We start from the raw sequence: 21,641 nt of genomic DNA, 5'->3' as shown, positions 1-21,641 counted from the left end.
ACATATTCTTATCGGCCGTGTTTTGACATGATTTTGATGAAGTTTAAAGAAAATCGAGTAAAATTAAGAGGCTGATTTCAAAGCATTTTGAAAATGACACGTTTCCTGCTGCCAGTTGGTGGCGCTATAACTTTGACTCATAATAGTCACATTTATGGAATCGGCATCATACAACGAACAAACTGGTGAAGTTTCATCAGAATCAGGCAATGTGTGCAACAGTTATTAGACACTTCCTGTTTCTCATTTCTCGCCATAACTTTGTCGCCTTGCCACGGCCAAACCGTTCGAGATATCAAAAATCTCCTCGCAATTTAGCGTCCCCAATGTCTTGAGATCATGCTGACCGAGTTTGGTGACAATCCCATGGAATTCCTGGGAGGAGTACGTTAAATTCCAGAGCATGCGCTTTTTAAACAGCCCTAAATATCTCACTTCCTGTTGCGTGGAGCCCATGACATAGAGTACAAAAGTTGTTCAGCTCGATGAGTTCTATATGTGTACCGAGTTTCATATGAGTACGTGCAAGTATGTGTGCGCAGTACATCAAGTTTTCAAACTGTGTTCCAGGGGGCGCTGTAAATGCCCTGAACCACGCCCGGGTCCCAGCCTCTGTGGCGTCCGGACGACGGCAGATTCCAACGTGTGTGCAAATTTTCAAGAGTTTTTGAGTATGTTAAGGCCCCCAAAAGTGCCCCAACGGTTGAAAAAAAAAACAAATAAAAAAAAAAAAAAACAAATTAAAGCTGCAAGCAGCGTTGACCGGGCCCTCGCCGTCTGGCAGTCGCCATCCCGATAGCATCAGGAAAACGGTGCCCAGTTGGCACATGCATTCACAATAACCCTTTGGACTAACCCTAACTGTCTCTCCTCCTGTCTGACTCTTTCTCTTACCACCCATCCCACCTCCTTACACTCAGCCACTTACCACACAAACACACACATAGAGTGCAGAGCAGAGTGAGATCAGATTTGTTTTTTAATTTTCTTTCATTCGTGGAGTTTTATATAATTATGAAATGAACTGTGTTTAATCAGAATGAATAGTTATTTGTATGAAAAAAGTTTCAAAGAGTTAGGATGCTGCACTTTAAATATATAATAAATCATTGAAAATTGAAAATGGGAAATGAAATTCTAGGCACGCTATCTGCCTCAAAAACACAGGAAACAAATATTTGAATGTATTTTGTATTTTTTTTTTATTTGCCATGGCAACAGCATTTGATGCATCAGTGACGCCTTTACAGACTCTCATCGGCCGTGTTTTTACATCATTCTGATGAAGTTTAAAGAAAATCGAGTACAAATATATTGTTCGTTGTTCGTTCGTGTGTTAGTTCATTAACCAATGTTAACAAAAGAGACCCTATTTTAAATAGTTACCATGTTTTATGATCTACATCCATTTTTTTATATTATTTTAATGATCTATAAGCATCTGTGAAATAATTATAAACAAATATATTAAAAATAAATACATATTTACTTAGTTGATGTGTTTGTTTCTCATTCTAATTAAGTGAACTGAGCAGTATAGTGTCATACTTATAATATTTTTTATTCTATCAGTGAGATTGTATATATGTATATAAATCATATAATTTTTCCTTAAAAGATTAAAAAAATATTTTAATGCTCTTTAAGCACCTATACAAAATAATTATGTAAAAGTACACTGACAGTACAGTCTATATCAACTGATTCTATGGATTATTTCCATTCTTATACACTGAGAATGAGCTAAATAGCATTAGAGGTCAAACGATTCCTTATCTTATGAGGACCTCTAGTGTTCATCCCTGGTATTAGAGCTTTAATCTGACAAATTTATGTGACACTTTTAATGTTTTTGGGGCCTCTGAGCATGATAACATTTTGAAACTACACGTATTTCCTAAGAATTTCTTGTTCTTTATATGTAAAAAGTTTTGATGAGTTAGAATAATGCAATTTAAAGATATATGAAAATAACTCTTCATCTTTTTTATTGTTACTTTCATAAATCACCACATCAACACCGTTCAAGATGTCCCAAAGCCGTTCACAATTTAACATCTTCAGTATCTTGGCATCATGTTGACAAAGTTTGGTGTGAACTGTCTGATTCTGCTGTGAGTGATATGAATTTATTCACAGCTATATTTAAAAACACAGGAAACAAATGTTAAAGTTTGACATGTTGCCATGGCAACAGCATTTGATGTATCAAGGACCCCTTCACAGATTCTCATCGGCCGTGTTTTGATATTATTCTGATGAAGTTTGAAGCAAATTGAGTAAAATTAAGAGGTTGATTTAAAAGCGTTTTGCAAGCAACACACTTCCTGCTGCCAGTTGGTGGCGCTATAACTTTGACTCATAATAGTCACATCTCTGTGATCGGTATCATACGACGAACAAACTGCTTAAGTTTGGTCAAAATCAGATAAAGTGTGTCAAAATTATTAGACATTTCCTGTTTCTCATTTCTCGCCATAATTTGTCGTCCTGCCACGGCCAAACCGTTCGAGATAGCAAAAATCCCCTGGCAATTTTGCATTCCCAATATCTTGAGATCATGTTGACCGAGTTTGGTGGCCATCGGTGGAAAGGTCTAGGAGGAGTATTTCAAATTCCACAGCTTGATTTTTCCAAAAATCCATATTTAAATAAAAATAGCTGACTTCCTGTTGGTCGTAGCTAATGGGTGTAAATTAGAAAGTTGTCCGGCTTGATGAGTCCAATATATGTACCGAGTTTGGTGACTGTAGGACAAAGTAACCCCCCAACTTTTGTCAAAAGGTGGCGCTATGGAGCGCCTGCTCCACGCCCATTTATGGGCTTTTATCAGTGTTTAACTGTCATTAATACAGATGTGTGTGTTGAGTTTCATGAAATTCTAAGCATTTTAAGTGGCTCAAAAACACAAAAAACTAAAGTTAAAGTTTGACACGTTGCCATGGCAACATGATAAAAGTTATGGATAACGCCCTTCACAGATTCTTATCGGCCGTGTTTTGACATTATTGTGATGAAGTTTGAAGCAAATTGAGTAAAATTAAGAGGCTGAGTTTAAAGCGTTTCAAAAACGTCACGCTTCCTGCTGCCAGTTGGTGGCGCTATAACTTTGACTCATAATAGTCACATCTCTGTGATCGGCATCAGACGGTGAACAAACTGCTGAAGTTTGGTCAAAATCAGACAAAGTATGTCAAAGTTATTAGGCACTTCCTGTTTCTCATTTCTCGCCATAAATTTGTCGCCCCGTCACGGTCAAACCGTTCGAGATATCAAAAATCCCCTGGCAATTTTGCGTCCCCAATGTCTTGAGATCATGCTGACCGAGTTTGGTGGCCATCGGTGGAAAGGCCTAGTAGGAGTATTTCAAATTCCATTGCATGCACTTTTTAGACATCCCTGAATAGCCGACTTCCTGTTTGGCGAAGCATGGACTATGAGTGTGAAATTTGTTCGGCCCGATGAGGTCTATATGTGTATGAATTTTGGTGACTGTAGGTCAACCGTTGTGCGCTCCAGAGCCCTTCAAAAGTCGCAATTTTTAACGCTGTGCCATGCCCCCCCCAGGTGACCCCCCCATGTCAAAGTCTGTCCGGCCCTGATGGCCGCAGGTTCCAATGTGTGTGCAAAGTTTCAAGAGTTTTCGTGTATGTTAAGGCCCCCGAAATCCCCCAAAACATTGAAAAAAAAATAATAATAATAATAATAATCCTTAGAAAAACAATAGGGCCTTCGCCCTTTTGGGCTCGGGCCCTAATAAGAATCCTTAGAAGAACAATAGGGCCTTCGCCCTTTTGGGCTCGGGCCCTAATAATAATTCGCATTCCAGGGGCTAAATATCACATTATCAGTGTCGCTTTAACCCAGGGGGGGTCAACTTTAGTTCCAACCCTGCTCTAACACACAAACCATCTGAATGACTTGATTAGCTGGATCAGGTGTGTTTAATTAAGGTTGAATCTAAACTATGCAGGGCTGTGGCTCAAACTGAGTTTGACACCCCTGCTTTAACCTGTGAACATGAAAAACAACCGTCGGCAACAGTGTTTAAGTAGCCCAATTCCACGGGAAAACCACAAACATGGCAACACTGAGAAAAAAAATTGTGACCTCACAAAAGGGGCATCATCAAAATCTGATATTTTTGATGGGCGAAAAAATTTCAACTAGGGTTTTCTTTTAAATTATGAAACTTTATGCAATATGTTTTCATGGTAGAATAAACTATTGAATGCGTAAATAAAGACATTTTGATATTCTATTTCTGGATTGTTTAGCGCAAACACATGACACACACCACACTACTATATATGTATAGCTAATGTAACATGAGCAATGAAATCTAGAGTGAATATCAAACAAATAAATGCAACTTTTTTTGCTTGTTTGAGGGTATTTTATTCACACAGCACATACTACAGGAGTAGATAGATTCTTAGAACAGCGCAGTGTACTACTGACAGTCGATAAGGAGAGAAAAACTCTATCAGTCATGTTTAGAAAAATAGTGTTGTTAAAAAAGTATAAATTAGACCTACAGCTGAAACAACTTAATACACAAAATCAGAAAAATGCCTGTCAAAGACAAATGTAGGCTGGACTATAATGGGGGGGAAAAACAAACTCTCAAACAAACAGAATGAATGATATTACTAATTGTTGTACATCCATAAATAGTTGTGATTAAAACAGTGTTTTGTACTTCCAGAGATTAGTTTTTGTCAACACAAACTTGACTGCTGCTTAAGAGCATTTTGCATTTAACCAGTTTTCATGTTTCCCCAAAAATGTACACATTCGTCCAGGAGGATGAAAAAAAAAAAGGAGGAAAAAAAATAAAACAGAAAAAAGAAAAACCTTCATGAAGTCTGACATATTCACAGACTGAGTTTATCAAAATAGCTGAAATGTTTGAATAGAAAACAGAGGTAAGATGTTTAGAGACTCTTTGCAAAGACAGATTTCTGAGACACTTCTGCCCTCTTGTGGTTACAGAGAAAGACGACAATATTCAACAGCAGCTGTTTCTATTTCTGGGCCAGGTTTATCAAAGTCCTTTTTTACATATGAACATTTCTGCACATGCTAGCCAGTATAATTACCTGTTTTTGGGGTATGTGAGATACCAAGTCCGATCAACATGCGTCCCTGCTCTTTTTCTCTTCAGCAGATCAGTTTTGTATGAACTAAGCTCTTAAGCAATTCAGGCTCTATGGGTGCGTTCACACAATGGCCACGTTCACACTGGAGCTAAATACGGTTGTTACTCCTCTATTGAGTGCTTATTTTACGTTCAGACAGATCGGAGATCTTTTCCACCCCCTACTTGAGGAAAAATGGACATCAGTCGGGTAGGTTTTTCAACCACACTTTTTAAAAACGTTAGTTCAAAGATGACATTGACCATTAAGTTTACAATGTGGCATAAAGATGTATATTGCACAATAATATACACTTTTTAACTATTCTTTGCTAACCTGAGTATTTAATGTTCATTAATGTTGCTTGTGAACACTAAATGCTCACGTTGAGTCATGGCGCCATCTTGTGACGTGTGATTGACCTGAAGGCCTTGAGGTTGGAAGCGGGAAATTTAAGTTTCCGCCTTTAGTCTGGAACGAGGCAATTTTAACGTGTAAAAATATCAGGTAGTAACAACAACAGTAACATAAAAAAGAAATAAACTAAACTACTGCTTATTGATGTCTCATATAAACACAAGTCTCTCACATTAAAGAAAGCACAGGAAAAGAGGTATGCGTCGTGACAAATTCCACATTTTGACACAGGTCTATCGCTCCAAGGCAAAATAAACCTTAAAAATTAAATAAAAACAAATACTGTATTTTCATATTTTAGTGACATTACAGGGAAGCACAAAGGCAACAATGCGAAGAGCATGCTGTTTAAAAGCAGGAGCTTCACAAGCATAAATAAAACGCCTCTGTCAATGGTGGTTTAGGTAAAATTGCACAACACAGTGCATCTTTGGTTGCTAATCTTTGGTCAAACATAATGACACCTAATAGGTTAAACTGTTGTCAAACATATTTTTTGTTCACCGCAGTGAGATGCCAAAACGAGCGTTTGCTATGACTATCATAGCAATCCAAAATTCTGTGTACGTCAGTGTTTGGGATTAACAACCGTATTTACTAGCAGATGTGATTCTACCAAATGTCCTGTACCTACAACAGTGTCTATACAGTCATTCCCTTTCTACGTAGGGCAAATAACGCCTGTAACCATGGGAACAGATAAGGATAATCAATAGATTTGAAGGATTTCAAATTGTTTGTGTAGGCTTATTTCCTAAATGCTTAAGAGTTTTGTCTCACACTCTCTTTCACTACACAGTATCACCATTTTACATAACCTGAGAGAGGTCGACAGCCCGAAGCGCACACCTCATGCTAACCCATTTCAATGATGTGATAGACTGCTTCACTGTCATGTCAGTCCTACAGCATATATAACTGAACCCTTGAAAATTTGGTTGTGACTCCAGAAAAGGCAATCACTATTGTTACAGAATGCGGTTGTCACTGTTTTTGAAGATCTGCACATGAAAAGCACTCAAAACAGGACTGACAAAAGTATTCTGCTGTTGTGTGAACATTGACTATGTGTTTGTAGATCTCTGCCAGTTTATTAAAGATTAAAAAAAAAAAAAAACTCTTATATTGTCTGCATGCATATCTGTATAATCACACAAAGATGTTCAAGGCATTACAAGACAAACTATATAATACTAAATCACATCTTTCCTTGGAAAAACTACTGCAAAATACTCTTGAAGATAATTTATTTTATCATGGAAGTGAAAATTGTTGCTTCTGATTGTTTACTTGAACAGTTTTGAAATAAACAGTTGTTCAAAGGCAGTGGAAATTTATGAGGGCGAAACCGTTATGAGGAAGCGTGAGCATTATGAGATAACTCTACAAATCTGTTCGGAAATGGCAATTATTCACAATGACAAACTACTTTTAAAAGATACTTTGGTCCTAATCTAGGCAATGTTTTCTCTAGTTAATGTTATCTCTAATCTAATTACCTGCTGCAGATAAATGATAAAAATAATGATAAGAGAAATCCAGTGCATAAATAATGAAATATTTGTTTAGCTTTATCCTCTTAAAAATGCATTCAAACAATAATGCAATTAGCTGCCTCTGTTCGAGGAGGTTTGTGTACTGAGACAGTGACAGAGACAGACAGTTTCTGCATTTCATAGCCCTATTCCCACTTTTTCAGAAACAAGATCTGGAGAAGAAAAAAAGAACAATTAAAAATCAGATCCACTGTACCAGAGCTCCACACAACATCAGATCATTCCTATATGCTGCCATGACCCAATATTATTGGGGATCCAATCTTGGGGCTTAAGCGGCCGTTTCAGGTATTGCAGTTTGTATTGTAGAAGGAAATGATCCCAGTGAGCTATAATGGAAAAAAAGGCTGCTACAAAGGTGCAAGGCATCATAGTCAGCTTGACAGTATAACTTCTGCTACGGAACATTTATTGCAACGTTATTGTGAGAACTGACAAAAAAATAAAATCAAATAAATAACTGCAAAACCATTTATCTATGTGACCCAAGTATAAATTTGAGTTCTGCTGGCCTTAAACTCCTGAGACTGAACAAGAGCTTAACACACTCAAACCGGTTAACTGAGATTACTGAATCAGGGCCTTCCTACGACAAGACTTACACCGTAACAAGCTTGATCTGCCCTCTGATAAACTGCTAAAGAGAGGTATCGGTCAGATGTCACAGCAAAGAGTGTTTGTGGTTTTTCATAAAGGCGTAATTGCAAAGAAATGGCTTTTTCTAAGTACCCCGTTTTTTCCTTTGCTAGATGGAAAGTATGTCGTGTATGATTTTGATAATCCACTGACTGAATTTCGAATGGATTCCACAGAAAGAAAAGAGAGATGGATGAACCACATACTGATAAAAACACATCACAATTTTAAGTGGTAGTCCAACTGAAACATTGAAAAACACAAGTTCACGTCCGTGTCCTCGGGCAGACTGTTTCTTCATCGAGTTGCTTCTGTTGCCGTTGCCACAGCCAATGCCAAGCTACTGTATGGTCTGAAGGGGTGTTTGTGAAGTAGTTGATACTGTACCTTTCCTTGGTAAATCTCTATCGCGTGCCTCACTTATACGGTAAAGCGGATTTTCGGAAGGGGTAAAGAGAAGTGACCGGTACAAAGTCTCCATTTCAAACAGTCTATGGTGCCATTAGCTGAAAGCCCTGAGCCGTCTCAAGCAAAATTACTCTTGAGGAAGACCAGCTTGTTCATCTCCTCCGAAGTGACCTGCTGCTTTCTCTTCATGGCTAATGTCTGCTCACAGATGCTCACGCACTCTCCATGCACAGCTACAGCCGGTACAGCCAGCAACCACAGCGCTAATCGCGATAGCCTGGGGTATCTGTCCATAACTGAACTCCAGTACTGCAACAGGTCACCTGTGCCGTTGAACAGTGGTTCGCCGAGGTACTGGAACAACTCTTTTCGTACCTGTGGCTCTTCAGAATCACACGATGGCCTGTCCATTCCACAGTCCAGGCGACCACGCTTGGCTGCTGACGGCCCTTCGCTATCCCGCTCGTCCACTGACGTACCGCCAGAACCAACGCTTCCCACTTCCCTCATGTTAGCAGCCATGTCACACACCCTTGAGATAATGTCCTCATGCTGGTACGCAGGGACTGGCCGCAGCTTCAGCTGTGGATCCAGGATCATTGCGACTTGATGGACGCGTTCCACTTTGAAGTTCTCCTTCAGGGCTTCCAGGAAGTAGTGGCAAAGCTTACTGCCAGCACCCGCTTCACCGGCTTTGGAGGTGAAAAGTTTTTCGAGACGGAGGTAGACGGGAAGGACGTGTTGGAGCGTGGGGCAGCGTTCCACACTCAGCTCCTGTGCTGCCTGTCTTAGCGGCGCAAGCAAACATGCAAGCGTGCCAAGCAGGTGCTTGTTCAAGCCTTGCAAGAGTGGCACAGTGCTCTTCGAACGGCCATAAGCTTCGCAGGTGGCCTCAAAGTTCTCGTGAACCTTGAGCAAGGCCTCTGCAACTGGATCCCAGCAGGGTGGCGCGGCAGGCTCTTCCGCAGCTTTCCCTTCCTGACTGAAGCTGGTTGTTGCAGCAATGTCACGGCAGGTAGCCAGAAGCTCTCCTAGTTCATGGAGCCCTCGTGCTTGAAGGCTGCGGCGACCGAGAACAGCTTGAACTGTGGCTGTCAGAGAGCATCCTGCGCAACGGAGGCCGATTCCGGTGCGACCGCAAAAAGCTAACGCAGACAAGCGTGGCTCTGTCACGTAGACCGTGCGGATTTCTGACATGACGAATTCTGAGAGAACATTCTGGACCCAGTGGTGTATCTGCTCAGGACTCTCCCTTAAAGAGGCCTCCTTGAGGCCCAGCACATAGCGACGGAGTCGCACACCCTCTACTTGATACGCTGTTAGCAAATAGCAGGAGTCTGGTCCTATGGTCTGGGAATGGCAGGTCACTGCGATGCCCAAGGAAGAGTTGGAACCCAGGGCGCAGGTGACTTTCACTTTGACCTGATTGTACATGCGGGGGAGCTGTTTTAATGCCAGCGAGCTCATATCTCCGAGGGCTTCGCGAATGGAGTAGGCCCCATTACGTGAACCCGTATCCACCAGGGTCTGCGCAAGCTTCAGGAAGTCTTTGCTGCTGAGGACGCCAAGAAGGCCAAGGTCTACGCACATTACTCTCAGTAAACGTTCAGCCACTTGCTGTCTTTCCTTTTCTGGGAGCAATCTGTTCTCTGCAAAATCAGAATGAGACAAATTAATTAGGCTACTTTATCTTTACAAGTAACTGACTCTTACAAAAGACAGCTGGAACCCATCATATCATCAAAACCAAAAACAGTTAACAGTTATTGCTATACACATATGGCACTTTTGCCTTTTATAAATCTGTAATCTGAGCCATCCCTGATTCCCAAATGCACACAGAAAAACAGAAAGGACTCTCTAACTTGACAATTGTCATCTTTAACATAAACTGAAAATTTACTGAAAATTGAGCAACCATAAACAACTTAAGTTTAGTTTCTTATTTGCTTGGGCCTGTAAAGTAAAGCCAGTTACTATACTACTAATCAGTTACTATGTTTCTCGACTGCTCTAACAACAGTAACTGATTAGTAGTATAGTAACTAGCTTTACTTTACAGGCCCAAGCAAATAAGAAACTTGAGTGTATCATGAAATGAATGCGACTGGACTCCGGAAGTGCTAGTAAGAAAGAACTCACGAAAAGACGGTATGTGGTTCCTCTGTTGTTGTGCCGGCTGAGGTGGTTTCCACAATTGCTCTTGTGTGGCCAGAGGTGCTTGGGAAGGCTTTGGAGACTCATCTTTAACATGATTCTCATTATCAGCTAAAAAGAGATTAAAACAGAAGAAAGGAAACACATTATGTACTTGTTCCTGGGAAAAGCATTGGTATTCAATGACTATAATATATAATAATGACTAAGTTAAACATACTGAGGGGTGAAAACAAGTCACAAATGAGAATGATCTATTGATCAAGGTTCACACAGAATTAACAATTTTCAGATTTTCTGAGTTGATTATGACAGAAAATCTGTGGAACCTGAGCATTCTAACATTACCCAATATATTTACAGGCTTCCCAATGACCAATTATTTTCCATGGCTTTTCCATTAGGTTTTTCTGGATTTCATTTAGAAGAAACAGAACTTGCTCATTTTAAGCCTGTTAAATGTTTTAGCGGTGAGCCACAATCGACTTTTCTTTTGGCTGTAGACTTTTCCTGGCCTGGAAATACAATTTTCATAGTGAAATAAAAATTCTGTAATTGTTTATTCACCCTCATGTTGTTCCAAACTATTTGCTTTCTTCTATAAAATACACACACACACACACACACACACACACACACTAGGGGTGGCACGGTTCACAAAACCTACGGTTCGGATCACGGTTTTAGGTCACGGTTTTCGGTTCTGTACGGTTCTTGTTTTTTTTTTTTCTTTTAATCTTTAACACTCCAGAAATTTACTTTGGCATATGATATGTAGCTTAATTAACCACAATTTAGGATACATTATTAAAAAAATTGTTATATCATGAAAACTTGCACAAACTGAATTGGACTTGACTTTAAGCACATTACTGGGACCATCTCTGAGGAAAGCTAGGGGAGATTTTGATACAGCAAGAGAGAAGACATTGATGACATGCTTTTCATTTATTTGGCAAAAACAGGAGAATATGTATTGCTATCTCTACAGGAATTCATGTGCCTTTTATAGCGAGGGCCCCTCCCTGGCCACAATAGTGGACAAAGGTTTGCTACATTTTGATTGGATCTTGGTGGACTAACATAAGCAAACTGTCCAACGCCATCAGATATGGATGCCAGGACAACTGCCAGACACCTCTTAGAGGGCATGAAGAAGACCTTTGGTACAAAACCCGGGAAGGACAGAACTTCCTATTGGTCAAGATGCAGTTTCTGCCCTCCACCCACCTTGAGACTGTTTCCTAAGGTTTGGCCCTGTGACGGTCATAAAAATTCCTTAGGATCTCCAGACACAGCAGCAATGGGTGAAACAAAGAGAGATCACAAAGATCCATCCAAATCCATTCATAACTATGTTTTTAAACCGTGAACTGATGCGAACCACAACACACACACATCTTATACTTATCCAGAGAAATAAGTATTCTCACTGACAGCAATGTGTAGTGCAACATCTTACACAAACTCAGCTGTTAATGGACAAATGAATGCATGCATCACGTTCAATCGTTCCCCATCATGTTTGGACTTAATGTGTTCATTACATGACCAAATGTTTTCTGATTGTGTTTTGGAAAGTGAGAAATGCACCAGTAAAACATTATTGACACTTTTCTAACTTGTGTTTGGACTATGCAAATGACTTCCACAAGAGGAAAGAAGGGAGGGCTACCCTGCTCTGATGGAACCAGCCAATCACAGCATGGAAATGGAGAAGCGCCAAATTGCAATCTCCTCCTCATCGGTAAGGTATAAATGTACCTCTCCAAAAGACACTCCTTGTACGGAGTCTGACCTGCAAGGGTGAGACAATAACAGCTACACCTCCATTCTGAGTCTCCGGCACGTCCAGGGGACAGTAACAGATCAAACTTCTTTCTGAGTCTGCAGCCCGTTACTGGGAAGGCAGCTACAGATACCCTCGTTCTGAGTCTGCGTCCTGCGAAGGAAGAGACACTAACAGAGCAACAAAGTTCTGAGTCTGATCCCACAAGGGTGAGACAATAGCAGAAACACCAACTCTCTGAGTCTACTGTCTAGAGAGACAGAAACCAACATTCCAAGCTTCGAGACTCCAGCTTTGAGGCAGCAACAGATACGACCACGTTCTGAGCCTCCAGCCTGTGAGGAAAGAGATATTCCACGTTCAGAGTCTTCGTCCAATGAGACAACAACAGATGCAGCATGTCCTGAGTCTCCATCCGAGAGAGACAAAGCGGATTGACCAAGTTCTGAGTCTCTAGCCCAGAGAGGCAGAAGACCAACAGACATTTGCAACAAGGTTAAGCTCCAGCAAGCAAACCTTCACTTCAGGTACCTTTGCTTGCGTGTTCCAAGCTAAGGGCCTTCAGCACCTACACCAGGGCCACATCTGCATGTTCCAGATCTTAGGACCCTCTGGTGCTCCAGGAGATCAACATCCTACAGCGCTTCATGCTCAAGGCTGTCGAAACGGATTCCTGCTCCTTTTCCCACTGACTGCTCCCAGCACAACCAGTGGAAGAATTCACCGCCACTGGACTGCTCAATCAACCACAGAGAACGTAAATATCACTTCCAAACCTCTTCCAGAGACCTTGGCATTGTTGTGTACTATCAGTATATGATCTTTCTAATTTACATTAGATATTGTATAGCTGATTGCAGTTGATAACAAACAATAGCTCATTATTTTGTTTGATGCATAATAAGGTTCTTTACCTTATTTGTTTCAGAGTAGCAACAGTTTATATTTCCATAAGATAACATAGCTATGACATAGCAACACCCAACTGAATCACATTTTATGCATCTTATGCACTTTATTCCTTTTGCATTTATGGTATTCATTTAATAGTTGATTACTCTTGTCTATCTTTTGTTAATAACATTTATTTTATTACACTTGTGTCTTCCTTGTGTTGATAATACAGTGAGAGGTTCTACAAGTTAGATATCCCAACAATCTTTCTTATGTGATGTACTCATAACCACACATTAAAGGAACACTCCACTTTTTTTGGAAATAGGCTCATTCTCCAACTCCCCCCGAGTTAATAAGTTGTTTTTTTACCGTTTTGAAATCGTTGAACCGTTTTGTTCTGGCGATATCACTTTTTAGCATAGCTTAGCATAGATCATTGAATCCTATTAGACCAATAGCATCGCGTTCAAAAATGACCAACGAGTTTCCATATTTGTTGTATTTAAAACTTGACTCTTCTGTAGTTTATATCGTGTACTAAGACCGGTGGAAATGCAAAGCTGCGAGTTTCTAGGCTGATAAGATTAGGAACTACACTTCCATTCCGGCGTAATAGTCAAGGAAGTTTGCTGCTGTAATATGGCCGAAGCAGGCGGAGTATTATCAGAAATGAGTTCCCAGCTAGTTTAGCATTTGCACATGTGCTGCGTGGTATTACTGCTCCTGCTTCGGCCATATTACGGCAGCAAACTTCCTTGACTATTACGCCGGAATGGGAGTGTAGTTCCTAATCTTATCAGCCTAGAAAATTGAAGCTTTGCATTTCCACCGGTCTTAGTACACGATATAACTGCAGAAGAGTCAAGTTTTAAATAGGACAAATATTGAAACTCGTTGGTCATTTTTGAACGTGATGCTATTGGTCTAATAGGATTCAATGATCTAAGCTAAGCTATGCTAAAAGTGATATCGCCAGAACAGGAGAACGGCTGAATGGATTTCAAAACGGTAAAACTCAACTTATTAACTCGGGGAGAGTTGGAGAATGAGCCTATTTCCAAAAAAAGTGGAGTGTTCCTTTAAGTGACATGTGATCCAAGAATCATAACGTCATCTGTGACACGAGTACCCATCACTACACTATTTCGCCTTCCTAGTGGGCGAAAGCAGAACTCACTACATAATTGGCGTCCCTAGGTGGGCCAAGTTAAAATGAGTTGAGTCTCCTGTAAAATTCACTACACTTTTTAGCACATAAAGATTGAACTGAAGAATTAACTTGCATTTATCAAACTGCCAACTTCAGTGTAGCTCTCACAAAAATTGTATCTTTTAAAAGAAAAAGAGAGGAGGTCTGTCTTTTAAACAAGTGATTGATTGGTTCATGTCACTGCCATTATGAGCGCGCATACAGCGTGTCTACATTTGAAATAACGAACTTGAGCGCGCAAAAGACGCTACATGTGAATGGCCCCTTATGCGACGCTGGCGCATCCTCCAACTCCAGGCAGCCTTCCTTATCTCTCCCACTTGCCATTTCTACACGTGACATAACCTGCAGCACTCCACTTTTACTGTCTCCATGTCCACACACACACCTCTTATTTCCCGCAAAAAGGACACTCACTACATGCACGAGGCTACATTGCGCATGCGTTGAACCGTGTGAGGCACACACACTCCGAACTGAGACAAGCGAACTGAACGGTTCGGATGTTTTTTCATGTACCGTGCCACCCCTAACACACACACGAACACAAATTAATTTTGTCTGTTTTTGTCCATATTATAAAAAGTCAATATGACTCAAAACTTTCAAGCTCCAAAACTAAAATTAAGGTAGGGTGAAAACAATGCACACAACTAGACTGCTATACAAGTCCTCTAAAGCAGTTTTGACGTTACACATTTAATGTAGTTTGTGTATATGTGGGCTGATCAATGATGAATAAAAGCATACATTTCAACCTGTTCAGCACAAAAAGTTTGTTTGGCTTGAACTTCCTGGAGGTCACTGACTTTCAAAATATGGACAAAAACAGCTAAAACATTCCTTAATATATCTTCTGTGTTCCACTGAAGAAAACAAATAGAAGTTTTTTTTTTTTTGATGACAGTGGGAACCCTGTTAAACAAACGGGTATGCTGGGAGTGTGAACAAATGAATGACGGGCAGTATGATTCTGTGGAGTTTTTATGGAATTGTGCAGATTCCATGCACGCCTATATATAAGTGCTAAGTAAAGATGTTAATTTTACTGATCAGAGCAAAAAAGCACATGATGAAAACACTCATATGCAGTGCGCACATAATGCAGTCAGTAAAAATGTGCCCTTTGCATAAAACTGTTACCCAAGTGGTGATGCAAAGAAATAATGTAAACAGAACAGAGTGAGTCCAAATTTGGATGAGCTCACAGCTGAAAATGTTTTCATTTTCTGGGCTCACTCACCAGCATGGGACTGCATGTGCTCCAGGAGGTTGTTGTAGAACTGGAACTGAATTCCACAGGCTCCACACGTGTAGGTTTCTGGAACACAACGTCCAGTTTCTCTCAGAACACAGCAATGTTCTCATAACAGAGCGTAACCAGCTAGCCTCATATCAGAGCACTACATACAGCTAACAGATTTAGGTCAGCGTCAGGCATTCAGGCTAAAGGTTTTTACTTAAAGGTTTTAACAAACCTGCAAGGTTTGAAAGCCATGCAAATGGCACAAAAATGGGCACGAGTGAGGTCAGTCATGGTTTACAAAAAAATAACTAAATAAAAAACATGGACAATATGGAGCATGAGAAGAGTGATATCAAGTGAAAATGAAAAAAAGGTAAAACAGATTTCCAAAATACATACTTTGAGGGCTGGGACGGGAAGAATAGGTCCGGCTGTTTGGAGTATCTGAAAAACAAATAATTCATGTTTGTTTAACCATGAGTACACTTCCATGCAAACTGCAAATGTTTTAGGAAAAGTTTCAAAATGAATACAAAGGGCCCATAAAGTATTTTGCAAATTTCTAAGGCCTCTAAATTACCAACATCAAAACTTCCCTGAAAAACATGGCGCATACAATCTACTACACGCCTGTTTTCGTCAGATTGATATTTTATACTTTTATATTATTTTAGTCAAGTAAAAGGCCTTTAGTGAAATCGTAAAATGTCCAACTTTAGATTGAGGTACATGTGTTTTGTAACTAAAAAAAGTTCAAATCTGAATTTCAAATATTTCAAATATGATCAGGATTTTGAGGAATGTTTATTTGTTCATCTCTCAATCATCATTGTATTGCATTGCATATTATCCATATTAATAGGACATTCTGAACAAAAATGTCATGTTTTTGCTAATAAACCTGAGGTGTTTTTATGGAATGTGAGTTCCATATTCTCACTATATTTTACTATAAGAGCCATAAAAGCCTCATGTATCAAATAAGATACTCAAAAACATATATTCAAACTTTTTAGATTTTTTTTTTGTAAATATTCAAAATACGGTTTCATTTAAAGAATTAATTTTTTTTTTCAGATTATTGTTTTATTTCTAGGTTAAAAATGTCTGACTTTTTTTTTTTTGCATTAGATAGAAAATATAAAAGCAAGCAGCATCTGACGGTAGACCAACCCCTTGTCATCACTTCTACAGTCGTGGCCAAAAGTTTTGAGAATGACACAAATATTAGTTTTCACAAAGTTTGCTGCTCAACTGCTTTTAGATCTTTGTTTCAGTTGTTTCTGTGATGTACTGAAATATAATTACAAGCACTTCATACGTTTCAAAGGCTTTTATCGACAATTACATGACATTTATGCAAAGAGTCAGTATTTGCAGTGTTGGCCCTTCTTTTTCAGGACCTCTGCAATTCGACTGGGCATGCTCTCAATCAACTTCTGGGCCAAATCCTGACTGATAGCAACCCATTCTTTCATAATCACTTCTTGGAGTTTGTCAGAATTAGTGGGTTATTGTGTGTCCAGCCTCTTGAGGATTGACCACAAGTTCTCAATGGGATTAAGATCTGGGGAGTTTCCAGGCCATGGACCCAAAATTTCAACGTTTTGGTCCCCGAACCACTTAGTTATCACTTTTGCCTTATGGCACGGTGCTCCATCGTGCTGGAAAATGCATTGTTCTTCACCAAACTGTTGTTGGATTGTTGGAAGAAGTTGCTGTTGGAGGGTGTTTTGGTACCATTCTTTATTCATGGCTGTGTTTTTGGGCAAAATTGTGAGTGAGCCCACTCCCTTGGATGAGAAGCAACCCCACACATGAATGGTCTCAGGATGCTTTACTGTTGGCATGACACAGGACTGATGGTAGCGCTCACCTTTTCTTCTCCGGACAAGCCTTTTTCCAGATGCCCCAAACAATCGGAAAGAGGCTTCATCAGAGAATATGACTTTGCCCCAGTCCTCAGCAGTCCATTCGCCATACTTTTTGTAGAAGATCAATCTGTCCCTGATGTTTTTTTTGGAGAGAAGTGGCTTCTTTGCTGCCCTTCTTGACACCAGGCCATCTTCCAAAAGTCTTGGCCTCACTGTGCGTGCAGATGCGCTCACACCTGCCTGCTGCCATTCCTGAGCAAGCTCTGCACTGGTGGCACTCCGATCCCGCAGCTGAATCCTCTTTAGGAGACGATCCTGGCGCTTACTGGACTTTCTTGGACACCCTGAAGCCTTCTTAACAATGCAGTGGAAAGTTTTTTTCGGGATTAAGTTAATTTTCATGGCAAAGAAGGACTATGCAATTCATCTGATCACTCTTCATAACATTCTGGAGTATATGCAAATTGCTATTATAAAAACTTAAGCAGCAACTTTTCCAATTTCCAATATTTATGTAATTCTCAAAACTTTTGGCCACGACTGTACAGTGAAGTTTGGGTTTCCACACCTTGGTTAACTTCAAGTTCAAGAACCCTTCAAGAACTTTCCAGGTCCAATACCCTCAATTTCAAGAACTTAATGTGGGGGACACATTTCAAGTGTATTTCTGTTTTGCAAAAAAAAAAGAAGAAGAATATTCGGTACATCCTATACTGTATTTTAAAATTATTTTAATTTGATTGAAGAGCTTAGACTCATGTTACCAGAAGTTTACGAAGATATATGAATATGCTTTTAAGTTTTCTTCTTTAGTGAAACAAATATCTTGAAACTTGCATTTTCCAGGCATCACGTTTTAGCGGTTTCAGCCTATTTTTGCAATGTTTCACAGTTTGTCTGAATAATATGGAATTTTTTTCCAGAGAACTTCTTGCACAAAATAAAAGGAAAGGACCTGTATCTATGCTTGTTTATTTTCACAAACTTTCCAGGGGCCTTGAATTGTTTTTTTTTTTTTTTGTTTGTTTGTTTTTTTCTCAGATTCACAAACTTTTAAAGATTTCAAGAACCCATGGGAATTCTTCTTTTTCAATTTGCAGGAACAGGCTCAATTTTCAGTGATTAAGTTTAAATGGTTGTGTGCGAGTAGTGTAGTGTTATTTTATGAATGCACTTTAAACTTCACTTCTGTTATGAACTAGAGTTCATTCTGGCTTTATATTTTACTATTCAAGATTAAGTTTAAATAAAAATCTAATTTTCCGGTTTGTAGCGAAGCAACTCCAGTTGAAAAGACAAGACCAGTCTGCCAAATAGTGTGCTGTCTTTTGATCATTTAGCACATTTTTGTTTGGATTGTTTTATGAATCTGCTGCAATGCAGTACAGCTTTGGCAAATGAAAGTTTGCGCAACACAAAATACATTGGACCGCACAGTGAACCCTCAGCCAGTTAAGCAAACAGTGTTACTCAATTCACAATCGAAAGAGGTTACCCATTCATAAAAGGGTCATTATAGATATAGAAAGCATTGGAATGTACCATAGAAAACAGCCAGTTTAATTCCATTCGGAAAATGTAAAAACTAAATTATGACCCTTCTGAAGCAATCAACCTTGACTAAAATTATATGAAAAAGAAAGTGTTGAATATGTGCTCTTTAAGAGAGATAGTACAAAAAAAAAAAAAGTAGTAAAAGAGTGAAGACAGAGTTCAGCCTTAGCAGAGCGCATTACTAAACAAAACAACCGTTTTCCAGTAAAAGCATCTATACATCCTTAAACCAGATGAGAAGCAAAAGACACACTTAATTTAAAGGAAAACAAATGTATTTTTCCCGTCATTTCTGGAGGTCGTCTGCTTAGAGATGCTGCAGAGCTTTGATTATGACAGTAAAATATCACTGTGAGCAAAGGGCAAACACTTTACGAGATTCAAATATCAAAGGTGAAAGATTTCAAAGATTTCAATGTCACTTACCACTCGAGTTCTGGGAATTGTTGATGTCGGCACGACTGGACTGGCCTGACTGGCTACACAGTTTCCCTTCCAATTTAAGGCCGTAATTTCCCTCTGCAAATGCAAAAATCAAAGCAGCTTAAATACTACATATCAGTCAAAGATAAGAAATACTGAAATGCTCATTTCGTCCTTAGTGCATCACTCAAAATACAGGCACTTTCCATGAATAGGGAAGAAATGGGTTTGTAAAGCAATTTCTTTTTGATTTATGGGAATTGTGAGTTGATCAATAACAAGCAACATATCTAATATATTATAAATATATTATGGAAGGCTCATGAGAATGAGAATATTTTTCCTGTCTGCTGCCTTTTGCATTCCAGGATAGTTTTTAAAGGTTTTGTGACTGTGTTCATGGTGCTATCAGCTACTAAGACTTGTCAGATCGTCGTTATTCTTCACATCTCGAGTGATTAAGTCACATGGCAGTTACTCCTCAGGTGACTGGCTCAGACAAATAAAAGAAAAAGTTCAATGTCCAGAACAGTGCACTCACGAACAAAGATGCTGAAAATGGGAATGCAAAAGGAAAACTTTCTCCAGGGACAGGATGTAGAAACCCTTGACCAGATTTCATTCTAAAAGTGTGCAAAAGCTCGTGCAAAATTCTCTTGTAAATTCTAGTCTGCAGACAATCTTTAAGCTTAAGTTTAATTTTATGTATTCAGTATCCTAGCTTTATTATTCTCTTCCTAACCATTAAAAAAAAAAAACTCAGCATTCAAAAACATTAAAATAAAATAAAATAAAATAAAAGAAAGAACAAGTCCAGCAGTATCTGCCATTACTTCGCCAATGGTTGCCAAGCCATTTTGTAGCAGAGCCAAGTGTGCAATGCATATTGATCGTTATTCATGTGAAAATATTGGCTTTGCACCCAGAACTGATTTTTGCAACTTATAACACAATTCAAAAAGGAATTATTATTAGCCAAGCAATCCACACTGTCATTAAAAGATAAAGCTTTCCAAAAATCAGTGCGGCCTTTACCAACACTTCTATTTATGGATACATCATCATATAATTCCTGAATAATTAGAGCTGAACTTCACTCATTAGAGTGGCAGATTTCATCAAAAGCAAAAAGGTTCTTTTTACTTCAATACTGTGCCATTTGTCATTTTGCTTGCACCAGTAAAAGCGTTTATTGCTTATATATTCTTATGTTTGCATTGAAAATGCTGCATGCACATAGATATTTTAGACCTTTTTCAAGCCCAGTTTGCTACTTTATTAATGGAAAGTGCTGATTAACCAACATATTTAAGAGTAATGATAGTGATGGGCATTTAAAAGTATCACAGAAAAGTAAAAGACACCCATATTGCTAGATTTTGAGAACGACTATGCCAACAGTAGAGATTTAACAAAGTGTGAAATGCTTCTGATGCAAAAGATTAATCAGCCAACATCTCTCATTGACAATTAATCATAAGCATCCACAATTAATCATTAAAAAAAAAAAACATGCTTTATTACCAATCAACCATCTCACATCTCTCTGCAAAACCACGACTCTCTAAAAATTCTACAGCTCATTTAGAATAATCAGTCATTTTGAAACAAATTGAAATTTAATTCTGGTAGCGTCGCTACAGTCTCTGACCTATTTCTATATTTTCACCATACTTTAAATAGCTTTCAATGTCAAACTCCTCTGCATATCCTCAATGCAGGACTAAGAGATAAATGAGAGGAGAGACGAAGGACGAAGATAATAAGAAAGACTTTACAGTGAACACCGAAGCAGAGTGCAATAATTTGAGATCCTCTACTGTTTATTGCAGCCAGATTGGGTAGTTTTACAATGGAAATTATGATCTTGGTATATTAAGTTACATAGTAGTTTCGTGAACAAGATTCCACGATCTCCATATTTAATGATTAGAGCTTCCTTTACTGTGAGTGTCTAATCTGTAACTTCTACACGCCTCTATTCATCTGTTAGCAGAAAACTGCCATAAACAATACAAAACGCTGGTAATGAAGTGAGGACTTACTCATTGGAGCGTGAAGAGCCACATGCTCCTGATAGGGGTTGAAGTATTTGTACTGTTTTCCACAATACTCACACGTGTAGCTTCCCGTTTCTACAGAAACACAAAATGCAGTAATTAGTCAGCATGCAGTTATTAGTCAAAAACGCATTACTGCCGATAAATGTTCATGATTCATTTTTCCACTTGAACCATGAAAATTTATTAGTATCAAATCTCTGGTTCTTGAAGAGGTAGTTGACCTAAAATTGAAAAATTCTGCCATTATGAATCACTTTACATGACTTCATA

At 39.1% G+C, this 21,641-nt stretch overlaps 1 protein-coding gene across 1 annotated transcript in view; it reads right to left on the bottom strand.

Annotated features, from left to right (window-relative positions):
- Positions 1-4,386: 4,386 nt before the first annotated feature.
- The window catches only part of znf618 (zinc finger protein 618), a 44,207-nt gene continuing 26,952 nt past the window's right edge, over positions 4,387-21,641 (bottom strand). Inside the window, exons 8-13 of the mRNA XM_073841092.1 lie at positions 21,354-21,443; positions 19,312-19,404; positions 15,857-15,901; positions 15,455-15,532; positions 10,301-10,426; positions 4,387-9,807 (exon numbers count right to left, since the gene is read on the bottom strand). Of these exons, the coding sequence (XP_073697193.1) occupies positions 8,276-9,807; positions 10,301-10,426; positions 15,455-15,532; positions 15,857-15,901; positions 19,312-19,404; positions 21,354-21,443 (1,964 nt within the window). The 3' untranslated portion in view covers positions 4,387-8,275. The remainder of the gene's footprint in view (positions 9,808-10,300; positions 10,427-15,454; positions 15,533-15,856; positions 15,902-19,311; positions 19,405-21,353; positions 21,444-21,641) is intronic.

Source organism: Garra rufa, chromosome 5, assembly GCF_049309525.1.
Source record: "Garra rufa chromosome 5, GarRuf1.0, whole genome shotgun sequence".
Classification (NCBI taxonomy): domain Eukaryota; kingdom Metazoa; phylum Chordata; class Actinopteri; order Cypriniformes; family Cyprinidae; genus Garra; species Garra rufa.
This window is presented reverse-complemented; position numbering and strand designations above follow the sequence as displayed.